The sequence below is a fragment of the Heptranchias perlo genome, chromosome 1, assembly GCF_035084215.1.
Source record: "Heptranchias perlo isolate sHepPer1 chromosome 1, sHepPer1.hap1, whole genome shotgun sequence".
NCBI lineage: Eukaryota > Metazoa > Chordata > Chondrichthyes > Hexanchiformes > Hexanchidae > Heptranchias > Heptranchias perlo.
Window position 1 is genome coordinate 4,288,905 of NC_090325.1, and position 12,834 is coordinate 4,301,738.

At 44.8% G+C, this 12,834-nt stretch overlaps 1 protein-coding gene across 1 annotated transcript in view; it reads right to left on the reverse strand.

Annotated features, from left to right (window-relative positions):
• Positions 1-11,592, reverse strand: part of vax2 (ventral anterior homeobox 2) — a 36,418-nt gene extending 24,826 nt beyond the window's left edge. The window contains exons 1-2 of the mRNA XM_067977369.1: positions 11,370-11,592; positions 5,722-5,909 (exon numbers count right to left, since the gene is read on the reverse strand). Of these exons, the coding sequence (XP_067833470.1) occupies positions 5,722-5,909; positions 11,370-11,592 (411 nt within the window). The remainder of the gene's footprint in view (positions 1-5,721; positions 5,910-11,369) is intronic.
• Between the last annotated feature and the right edge of the window lie 1,242 nt (positions 11,593-12,834).

Sequence of the window (12,834 nt, forward strand, 5' to 3'; positions counted from 1 at the left end):
TCTTCTTCGAATAGTGGCCATGGGATCTTTTAAGTCCACCTGGGAGGACAGACGAGGCCTCGGTTTAACGGCTCATCCGAAAGACGGCATCTTCTACAGTGCAGCACTCCCTCAGTACCGCAGTAGGAGTGTCGGCCTGGATTTTGTGCTCAAGTCTCTGCAGTGGGACTTGAACCCACGACCTTCTGACACGGGAGGAAATAGTGTCGCTGTATCTGCCTTATCGAATTCCTTAATCATTTGAAACACCTCGATGGGCTTGCTTGGCTTAAAATGAATTGACGAGGATTGTGCTCAGGCAGTGCTACCGCCCACCTATCTGAATGCCTCCTGACAAGTGCTTCTGGCTGCACAGCAGATGTGCATGTTTCCATTGGCCCCAGGAACTCGCAGTGTCACTGGCAAAGGTCAGTCAGGTTGCCTTCAGGGCAACATGACAACCTGGCAAAGAAAATACGTGTCATCCTCTGGGGTCAGAGCTTTGGAACCCCCGCCCCCACAAACCCGATTCCATAGGAGTGCTGAGCGTGTAATGATATAACATGAGTTAACGCAGAAGGAAAGGTAAAGTGGATGTGCTTTCTCTGCGCAGTACTCCCTTGCTGTGAATGATGGAGAAAGACCTTAAAAAAAGGTGAGGTTGAAAGAGATCTGGGAATATTAGTAGACTCGTCAGAACATCCAGGCTTGGGCTCATAAATGGCAAGTAACATTCACGCCAGACAAGTGCCAGGCAATGACCATCTCCAACAAGAGAGAGTCTAACCACCTCTCCTTGACGGCATTCAACGGCATTACCATCGCCAAATCCCCCACCATCAACATCCTGGGGGTCGCCATTGACCAGAAACTTAACTGGACCAGCCATATAAATACTGTGGCTACAAGAGCGGGTCAGAGGCTGGATACTCTACGGCGAGTGACTCACCTCCTGACTCCCCAAAGCCTTTCCACCATCTGCAAGGCACAAGTCAGGAGTGTGATGGAATACTTTCCACTTGCCTGGATGAGTGCAGCTCCAACAACACTCAAGAAGCTCGACACCATCCAGGACAAAGCAGCCCGCTTGATTGGCACCCCTTTCACCACCCTAAATATTCACTCCCTTCACCACCGGCACACAGTGGCTGCAGTGTGTACCATCCACAGGATGCACTGCAGCAACTCGCCAAGGCTTCTTCGACAACACCTCCCAAACCCGCGACCTCTACCACCTAGAAGGACAAGAGCAGCAGGCACATGGGAACAACACCACCTGCACGTTCCCCTCCAAGTCACACACCATCCCGACTTGGAAATATATCGGCCGTTCCTTCATCGTCGCTGGGTCAAAATCCTGGAACTCCCTTCCTAACAGCACTGTGGGAGAACCTTCACCACACGGACTGCAGCGGTTCAAGAAGGCGGCTCACCACCACCTTCTCAAGGGCAATTAGGGATGGGCAATAAATGCCGGCCTCGCCAGTGACGCCCACATCCCATGAACGAATAAAAAAAACCTAGCACGTAAAATCGCTGCGGAGGAGCCAGCATCAAAGTAAATACAATGTTGAACTACATAGAATGTACACACAGAAACAGGCCATTCGGCCCAACTGGTCGACGCTGGTGTTTATGGTCCACACGAGGGAAAAGTACGGACTTGGTTAGGAAGTTGGCTGAGCGAAAGGCGACAGAGAGTAGGGATAATGGGTAGGTACTCACATTGGCAGGATGTGACTTGTGGAGTCCCGCAGGGATCTGTCTTGGGGCCTCAATTATTCACAGTATTTATTAACGACTTAGATGAAGGCATAGAAAGTCTCATATCTAAGTTTGCTGATGACACAAAGATTGGTGGCATTGTAAGCAGTGTAGATGAAAACATAAAATTACAAAGGGATATTGATAGATTAGGTGAATGGGCAAAACTGTGGCAAATGGAATTCAATGGAGACAAATGTGAGGTCATCCACTTTGGATCAAAAAAGGATAGAACAGGGTACTTTCTAAATGGTAAAAAGTTAAAAACAGTGGATGTCCAAAGGGACTTAGGGGTTCAGGTACATTGATCATTGAAGTGTCATGAACAGGTGCAGAAAATAATCAATAAGGCTAATGGAATGCTGGCCTTTATATCTAGAGGACTAGAATACAAGGGGGCAGAAGTTATGCTGCAGCTATACAAAACCCTGGTTAGACCGCACCTGGAGTACTGTGAGCAGTTCTGGGCACCGCACCTTCGGAAGGACATATTGGCCTTGGAGGGAGTGCAGCGTAGGTTTACTAGAATGATACCCGGACTTCAAGGGTTAGGTTACGAGGAGAGATTACACAAATTGGGGTTGTATTCTCTGGAGTTTCGAAGGTTAAGGAGTGATCTGATCGAAGTTTATAAGATATTAAGGGGAACAGATAGGGTGGATAGAGAGAAACTATTTCCACTGGTTGGGGATTCTAGGAGTAGGGGGCACAGTCTAAAAATTAGAGCCAGACCTTTCAGGAGTGAGATTAGAAAACATTTCTACACACAAAGGGTTGTAGAAGTTTGGAACTCTCTTCCGCAAACGGCAATTGATACTAGCTCAATTGCTAAATTTAAATCTGAGATAGATAGCTTTTTGGCAACCAAAGGTATTAAGGGATATGGGCCAAAGGCAGGTATATGGAGTTAGATCACAGATCAGCCATGATCTTATCAAATGGCGGAGCGGGCACAAGGGGCTGAATGGCCTACTCCTGTTCCTATGTACGAGCCTCCTCCCTCCCTACTTCATCTCATCCTATCAGCATATCCTTCTATTCCTTTCTCCCTCATGTGCTTATCTAGTTTCCCCTTAAATGTATCGATGCTATTCACCTCAACTACTCCTTGTAGTAGTGAGTTCCACATTCTCACCACTCTCTGGGTAAAAAAGTTTCTCCTGAATTCCCTATTGGATTATCTTATATTTATGGCCCCTAGTCCTGGTCTCCCCCACAAGTGGAAACATCTTCTCCACATCTACCCTATCAAACTTTTCATAATCTTAAAGACCTCTATCAGGTCACCCCTCGGTCTACTTTTTTCTAAAGAGAAGACCCCCAGCCTGTTCAATCTTTCCTGATAAGTATAACCTCTCAGTTCTGGTATCATCCTCGTGAATCTTTTTTTTGCACCTTCTCCAGTGCCTCTATATCCTTTCTATAATATGGAGACCAGAACTGTTCACAGTGCTTCAAGTGCGGTCCAAACAAGGTTCTATACAAGTTTAACATAACAATATATTCCCTTGAATGTAAAAGGAGGGTGTAATAATTGAGGTGTTTAAGATGATTAAAGGATTTGATAGGGTCGATAGAGAGAAACTATTTCCTCTGGTGGGGGGAGTCCAGAACAAGGGGGTGATGTCAGGAAGCACTTCCTCACACAAAGGGGAGTGGAAATCTGGAACTCTCTCCCCCAAAATCTGTTGAGACTGGGGGAAGAATTGAAAATTTCAAAACTGAGATTAATAGATTTTTGTTGGGTAAGGGTATTAAGGGTTACGGAACCAAGGCGGGTAGATGGAGTTAAGATACAGATTAACCATGATCTAATTGAATGGTGGAACAGGCTCGAGGGGCTGAATGGCCTCCTCCTGTTCCTATGTTCCCTGCTTTTCAATTCTATTCCTCTAGAAATGAACCCCAGTGCTTTGTTTGCATTTTTTATAGCCTTACCAGCTTGCGTTGCTACTTTTAATGATTGGTGAATGTGTACCCCTAGATCCCTTTGCTCCTCTATCCCATTTAGAACTACAATCTACATAGAAATACATTGAATTTACAACACGGAAACAGGCCATTCGGCCCAACCGGTCCATGTCTGCGTTTATCCTCCCTGTGAGCACATGGTCCTGATCACATTTACCCGCCCTGCTCCCATATCCCTTCATCCACCTCTCCAATCTAATCTCTAATGTTGATATAGTTTCTGTCTCAACCACTGACCCTGGAGGTGAATTCCACAGCCCCACAACTCTCTGTGTGAAGAAGTTTCTCTGTTCTAAATCTCTCACCTTTAATCTTGTATCTCTGGCCCCTCAATTACTGCACAGACCATTGGTGGTTCAAGTGTGGAATTCTCGCCTGCTATATGGGAGATCAGGGTTCGATTCATGGCCAATGCAGGGCTCTTCAACTTTTTGGGGGAATGGGACAAATTGGATTGCTCTTACAAAGAGCCGGCATGGGCTCGATGGGCTGAATGGCCTCCTTCTGTACTGTAGCCATTCTACGATTCTATGGTTTGGGACATCCTGAGGTTGTGAGAGGTGCTATCGGGACGCCCACCCCAGCCCATAGTCGCTGAGCCCCACCGTCACACCCCAACTACAAACACGACGGAGACCAGCCAACTTATCACAGACTGAGGATCAAAGCTGGGATCTTCCTGATCTGCTCCACACCAGGAGGTGCCTTTTCAGGAGGGACCACGGAGAGAGATCAGTGCAGGAATCCCGGCCGATACGCCCATTGTGAGGTGGTACAGCTGCCTTCAGAGTCTCTGAGACCCACCAGAGGAGATGGTTCTCAGGGGTGATGAAACCATGGCCGTGAGTAACTGGGGACAGATATGGATTCTGGCTCATTAATAGAGTGGTTTCTAGTGTCCCCTACTGGACAGCACAGGGCTCTGCTGTGGTGTATCTCACTACTCAAAAATCCTGACATTTTCTTCTCTAGACTTTAATTGTCTATGTATGTGTCTGTATTAGCTATACACACAGACACATGTACACATATATATTATACACAGACATATATATGACATACACACAGACATATGTACATTTTTATTAGATATACAAACACACACGTATAGAAATATAAGGCGTATATTTGTTGAGTACATTCAAGGCTGAGATCGATAGATTTTTGGACTCTCGGGGAATCAAGCGATATGGGGATCGAGTGGGATCAAGTGGAGTTGAGTTCGAAGATCAGCCATGATCTGATCGAATGGCGGAGCAGGCTCGAGGGGCTGAATGGCCTACTCCTGCTCCTATTTGTTCTGTCCTTATACCAAATGCAATCCACTCATTTACGGTTTTTGCAGAATAACAGACAGACACAGAATTAATTCTGTAATGAACCAGCAAATATCCAAATTAAATTAATAAAAATGACATTTGACTTATTCACTCAGTGGCCCTGTTAAAACAAACAGTTGTTATAAAATACGTGGCCTCCAATAACACTACTGATCCACAACCATCCCTGCAACAAAGATACATGCGAGGAGATACACTCCCAGACAGATGTTTTGGATTGTGTGAGCATTTATATATCTAGACCTGCACCTACAGACACACCCCATAACTAAAGGAAAATTTCACCACCTCAGGACGTCCCAAAGTGCTTTATTGCCAAATGAAGCACTTTTGAAATGCAGTCACTGTTGTAATGTGAGAAACACTGCAGCCAATTTGCGCACAGCAAGATCCCACAAACACCAATCTGACCAGATAATCTGTTTTAGTGACATTGGTTGTGGGATAAATATTTGTCCAGGGCACCAGGGTGACGTGCCCCGCTCTTCTTCGAATAGTGCTGAGGGCCTTTGACTTTCACCTGAGGGGGGCAGACGGGGCACCTCCCTCAGTACTCCACCGGGGTGTCAGCCTGGATTATGTGGGACCGGCCTCCTCTGTCTGTAATGTGATGTTCTCAGCACCCCCCCCACCTCCCCCCCCAGAGCCCAGAGCCCAGCCTCAGTACCTGGGTCTCGGACAGGTTGAGCTGCCTGGCCAGCTCGGTGCGCTCCCGGCCCACCACATACTGACAGCGCTGGAACTCCATCTCCAGGCGGTAGAGCTGCTCGGCGGTGAAGGAGGTTCGAGTCCGCTTCGGCCGGTCCAGGTCCAACCCCTTCGGGAGGACAATCTCACGGATCGTCCCTTTAGCATCTACCGGAGGAAAAGAGGAACAACTCAGAACCGAGCCCAAACCTTTCATCTCAGAGCGCAGTTCTCACTTTTCTGTTTCTCTCTAATTCCATGTTTATTTGATATTTAAAGTTCCCATTTTTATTTTGTTATTTCATTTTTTTCTTTCTCCTTTTAATTAATTCCATGTTTCACTGCCGTTATTTTTTGATCGTTTCTTCCCCGTTAGTAATTTCCCTCTTTCGCTTCATTATTTCACGCTCCTTTCTTTCATCTTTCCCCTTATTTTGTTTGTCTATTTTGTCCCCTTTTTAAAAATTATAATTAATTTTCTCTTCCCGGTTAAACTCAAAGTTCCTTTAGTGCATGACCGAAACTCACGGATAGAATGTTTTTTTAAACACGACTCGCGGTCAAGATCGAGTGATCAGTTCCAGCAGGAGAGCGAGTTTCAAAGAGAGAGATTCAGAATATTAGAGAGAGAAGGGGATAGAGAGACTGAATGGGCGAGAGAGTGATGTGAGAGGGATGTAGAGTTACAGGATGGGAGGGGTGGGGATGGGGAGATGTCAGGGCGAGGGACGGAAATCTCCAGGATGGGGAGATGACAGGGCGAGGGATGGAGAGATCCAGCATGGGGAGATGTCAGGGCGAGGGATGGAGAGATCCAGCATGGGGAGATGACAGGGCGAGGGATGGAGAGATCCAGCATGGGGAGATGTCAGGGCGAGGGATGGAGAGATCCAGCATGGGGAGATGTCAGGGCGAGAGATGGAGAGATCCAGCATGGGGAGATGTCAGGGCGAGAGATGGAGAGATCCAGCATGGGGAGATGTCAGGGCGAGAGATGGAGAGATCCAGCATGGGGAGATGTCAGGGCGAGAGATGGAGAGATCCAGCATGGGGAGATGACAGGGCGAGGGATGGAGAGATCCAGTATGGGGAGATGTCAGGGTGAGAGATGGAGAGATCCAGCATGGGGAGATGACAGGGCGAGAGATGGAGAGATCCAGCATGGGGAGATGTCAGGGCGAGGAATGGAGAGATCCAGCATGGGGAGATGTCAGGGCGAGAGATGGAGAGATCCAGCATGGGGAGATGACAGGGCGAGGGATGGAGAGATCCAGCATGGGGAGATGACAGGGCGAGGGATGGAGAGATCCAGCATGGGGAGATGACAGGGCGAGGGATGGAGAGATCCAGCATGGGGAGATGTCAGGGCGAGGGATGGAGAGATCCAGCATGGGGAGATGTCAGGGCGAGGGATGGAGAGATCCAGCATGGGGAGATGTCAGAGTGAGGGATGGAGAGATCCAGCATGGGGGAGAGCGAGGGATGGAGAGACCCAGAATGGGGGAGAGTGAGGGATGGAGAGACCCAGAATGGGGGAGAGCGAGGGATGGAGAGACACAGAATGGGGGAGAGAGATAGTGAGATACAGAATGGGGGAAGATAGTGAGATACAGAATGAAACCATAGGAGATGGGGCGGAACGATACCTTATAGAAGTGATAGCAGAGAGGAGAAAGCGGGCAGAGAGAGAGAGTTACAAAATAGAAGGGTAACAGACACAGACTCGGAGATAGGGAAACAGAGAAAGACAGCAATCAATTATAGAGAGAGATAGGACAGGGAGCAGATGAGAGCTTCCTTTGTACAGAAGACGCGAGCATGCGACTGGAGCCCGTCTGTCGGTTTGGAAATGCATAATTGTACAATTAGAATTATCCCGAATTTCTTAGCTAAAAGGGACATTTGTATCTTTATTCACCACTTACACATCGCTCCACTGTCGCTGAGGGGTACAGATCCGGACTCGTGTGTGTTTATGTATTTTACCAGAGAGCAGCGGGAAGAAAGGAGAGACAGAAACCCTGAAGGTAAAGGTGAATTCACAGGAAGAGAAGTAGAAAAAGAAAAAGAGGGAGGGGAGGGAGATCTTGCACAGGACTGAGCATTAAACTCTAGCCCACCCAGGGAAAGCGCCCAACTATCAAATCATTCATCCCTGAATTTGACTTGAAATCTCTCTGTAATTAAAACTATTTCTAAAAGTTTATTTTTATGCAGCGATGAAAATATTTGGAAAAAATGTTTCTTTTTTTAAAAATGATTATTGACCGAGGTATTGTATTTACAGGTATTTCCCTGTATATTAAATATTGCAGGTGGTTCAATTTTTTAAATTATACAAAAACCACACGGCGTTTTCCGGGCGCGGATTTTCGTTTATTCTGATTTCATTTTGTTTAAAAAAACAATATTGACATCTTCTAAATATTTGAGTAATATTCGGGTCTGACCTGGTAAAGTGTGCGTTTATTTTTTTTAAAAAAAGAACAGAAATGAGAAGCATAATTGAACTTTGTGTAATCCCTGCCCGGTCTGTGTTTTTACATTGGAGAGTCCTTACAGTGGCGCTCGGCTGGAGGGTGGGCGTTCGGAGACTTTATATATAGGCAGCACTGAGCTTATTTTTACATCACTCTCGACCATTGCCTAAATAATGCAAAATAATAATATATCCCAGATTAAAGGACGGCTCAATATTAACTTTAAATCGGGCTGCTGAACAACAAGGACAGACAGAGAGGGAGAGAAATTAATTTTTTTTTTAACATGTGTTAAATTAAATCCTCGAACCGCAGCGTTGCAATTAGCACAGGTAACCGCATCGCTAATTATTATAAACCCAGTTTAAGTTTTTAATTTTTTTTGCAGGTGAGTCTGAAACTCTTTTGAAAATGATAATTCACAGACTGGGAATATGTGGTTTGTGGGTCGGGAGGCGGCTGAGGAGGATGGGATTTTTTATATAAAGCAGCCCGTCACCTTTCCGATTTAGCATTGACACGTCAATCAGGGATGAGGATAGACTTGCTGACCTCTGTTTGACCTGCCTCCCTCCCTCTTGTCTCACGAGTTCCCGACTCCATTCAGTCAGTCTAAACACACTGGGGACGAAAGGATGGGGAGAAATTGGGAACTAAACTAGAATCGCTGGCTGTTTATTTCAATCGTCAGTTTCACTGTCCGGCTGAATTCTGGGGTGTTTTTTTTTCTGGGTCTTGGGCAATTTCAAACTGCATTAAATTGTCAAATATATAAAAAAAATCACAAAACATTAGAAAGCCACAACCACCGTTCAGCCCCTTCCCATTATCCCACATTTCGCCTGCCTGATGTGTTTGATCCCAGGCACCAAATGTTTAATAAACTGTGCACAATACTTCCAGATCTGTTGCTAAACTAAATTCATCGCCGAAAAAGGAAAAATTTAATCGATTAAAAATTAAAATAGCTCGTCCAAATAACCAACTTAATCCATTTGCAGGCAATTCTGGATGATCCGGGGTTCGGCGGGAGTGTTTTCAAAAAAAGAGAATTATTCTACTCCAAATCAGTTTCCCCATCAGATAAAATATAATCACATCCTCTTCTACTAAACCAGATTTAATTGAATCGTTACACAGAGGCAGTTGAAAACAGATTAATCTTACTTGTACCTTTCATGCGAATTTAAATATTATTAACTGGATATTTTGGGCAATTGGTATAAGTTCAACGCACTTTTTTTTAAATAAAACTTCCTGTCTGTCATTTGCTGTGTTTTAATCGGCGCGTCAGTTTGTAACTAATGATTGTTTGGACGGAATGTTATTTTAAGTGTATTTGGATTAAAAACATTTAAACCTTTGCCGAAAACAGGTTCCAGTATCTGATTACACCAGAAAGAAAAAAATTGAATCTAGAAAGTGGAGAGTGTATTTCTGGACACTGCTCTCACCTTCCAGTTTATCTAAAATGGGTTTAGGACAGAAGGAGGATTAATTCTCCGGATAGGTGTGTGTTTTACCGAGTTTTGACGAGACAGAATAACAACTGTCGGGGGAGAGCTTCAGTGTTGATATAAAGAGAGAGAAACACTGAGAAAATAGCCTGGAACAAAACACAGATCAACAAAGACCGACATTTATATTCTTACAATTTTTACCAATAAAGACTTCACATAAATACTAATCTTCAGGTGTTGATTCGCTGCGGCTCTGATTGTGAAACCTCTAAACGATGTAATTTGTGATTTATTAATTTGAGGCAATTTATTTTTTTAAATGCGGCTCGGCTCAGCCTCTCTCCTCACAGCCAAGAGCTATGGGATATAGCCGCTCCTTTCCGTCTAACTGTAATCTATTTTATTTCGATTTTGTGTCAGGGAATTTGTGGGGTTTTTTTTAAAAATAAAAGTATTGCAATAATGTTACTTTTGTTTGAAGACAACGGATGTGTCACAAAATGAGACTGCAAAGTGCCGGGATGTTAGTGTACACCACAGGAACAGAATGAGAAATTTAAATATAGTGATAAAGACACGACTGACAGATTGACAGGGACACTGACAACTTCTCCGGACTCTGACAATTTTAAACTAATGTTTGGGAATTTTAATTTAACACACACACATTGTGTTTTTTTAAAGAAAAACAACCAGCCAGTAATGATCTGCGCTACAGTGATAAATCTAAACATTAAACACATCTGTTTATAGAATCGGGTTTAATCATATTTTACACAAACACGCGCCAAATGAATGGGATAGAATCCAGATTATAGACGGGGCGAAAAGGGGGGGCTTCTGGATAGTAAGTTTGTTCGAAGCTTTTTAAACATAAAAAAAATTCCAGAAGGTGAAGGAGGCCGAAAAACTCGGGGAGAATTAATAAAATAAATAAATTCAAAGACTTGCCCCGTGTTCAGTCCCTGTGATAACGGGCGTGCTGTACCGATCCAGATGGGAGGCCAGCTCAACACTATTTTAAATTAATTCGGATTTATGAATAAATTCAGAGAGCGGGAGAGGGAAGTGTACTGAGGTCGGGGGCACGATTTCTTATAAAATCCGAGAGCTCCCCCGTGACGGAATATGAGCGCGACTCCCAGTCTCTGGGCTAGTTTATAATTATATAATGATCTAGAAAATTGCCTCTTTTTTTAAATATATATAAACATTCAAAATTAAACCTAAGCCCCACTCAAAAAAAAAACAAAGCGGTGGGAATGTAGGAATTTCCCGGGATTTTCCTGCCTCCCTGTCCCTGTGTTTTTTCGGGGACATCAGGAATTCGCCGACTCGGTAATTTCCGTCTCAATATCGTCGTAAATGTAGTCAGGATTGGGACTAAATTTGATATTCGTTCCATTTCATTTATTTTATTAAATCCAGGGTATTTTCCCCCTGGAAATTTGCATTCGCATCGAGTCGAATCTTCTCATTTAAAATATTGTTTTTAAAATTCCGGATTTTTAATTCTGATTTTAAAAAGAGTTTAATGCGCCAAAAAATACATCTTCTCATTCAAGTTTTTCGCGTGTTCGTTTAATTTTCTTCCCCCCCTCCCAAACTTTTTTTTGAGCGCTGTTTTTATTTGAATATTTATTTATATATATTTTGAAATATATAATTTTTTCGCTCCATTTTCCTACCTCTGACCAGGATCCGCCTGCAATAATCCGCACCTCCCGGAGACAGTTTGGCTTCTCCCCCTTCGTCCGATGAGGTGGAGGTCCCCGGGGTGCCCCTCACCTCCTGGCCGGCGGACGAGCTCTCCGACTCGGTGCGTTGCCCTTTGTCCAGGCCGCCGCTTCCCGCCGGGTCCCTGCGCTGCTCACTGACTCCATCACTCATGGTGTCGGCCTCGTAAAACATTTACCGTGGGGCTTTTTATTTCAGTGCTCGGGTAATAATTTCTTTGTCTTATTTCGCTTTTAGCTCAAGCCTGGTTCACAGAGACACTCGTGTGTTTTTTTTTAAAATAAAAAATTTGGTGTTCAGCAGTAGGACATTTTATTGAGAGACGGTCTCAGGCTCTCACCATCATCCGTGAAGGCAGAAATCTTCCTTGGGAAGTTAAACAACCCTCTGAAACCACATGAGATGCACCAACTCTCCAAGGAGGTCAACCAGCGCCTCTAATACCGGGGAGAGCTGTACCCGAGTGTGACCAACTCGGCGGGCTGGAGAGGCAGTGAGGCAGCTGGAAGTTTACAAGTTGGACTTGGAGTCCAAAAGTTAGCAGGAGTCGGTCAGAGGGAGGAACCATCGGTCATCAGAGGTGCTGGCGGTCGCCCGGTTGCCTCCTCCCCATGTTTAGGCAGAAAATCCTCCTTAACGAGAGAAGGGGAGAGAGAAGATCAAATTCTTCATATTATCCCAGGCTTGGTCTCCGTCAGACACCCCGCCCCGCCCCGCCTTGCCTTGCCCGGCCCGGCCCGTTAGCAATCTGTCAGTGTCTGAACGGGGTTCTAGAGCAGGGGAAAGGAGAGAGGCGGCAGCTGGTAGGGGGCATTTTTTAATTCACTGTTAGGCGCAACGTAATTTCCTGCCAGTCGAACAGGGCTGTTCATTGGTAAAACAAAGAGACGTTTTAACCAGGGCAATTGTAAGCACTGGGAGTGATATGGGAGAGGGACCGGTCCTCATATTAACGGATAGACAGACAGACAGAGAGATAGACAGACAGACAGATAGACATCGATAGACAGACAGATAGATAGTTGGACAGACAGATAGATAGAGAGATAGATAGTTGGACAGACATATAGATAGATAGAGAGATAGATAGAGAGATAGATAGTTGGACAGATAGATAGATAGAGATAGACAGACAGATAGATAGATAGACAGAGATAGATAGACAGACAGATAGATAGATAGATAGACAGACAAATAGGTAGATAGACAGATAGATAGATAGATAGATAGATAGACAGACAAATAGGTAGATAGACAGATAGATAGATAGATAGACAGATAGATAGATAGACAGAGATAGATAGACAGACAGATAGATAGATAGATCGATGGATAGATAGGCAGATAGATAGAGAGATGGAGAGATAGATAGATAGATAGACAGATAGATAGATAGACAGAGATAGATAGACAGAG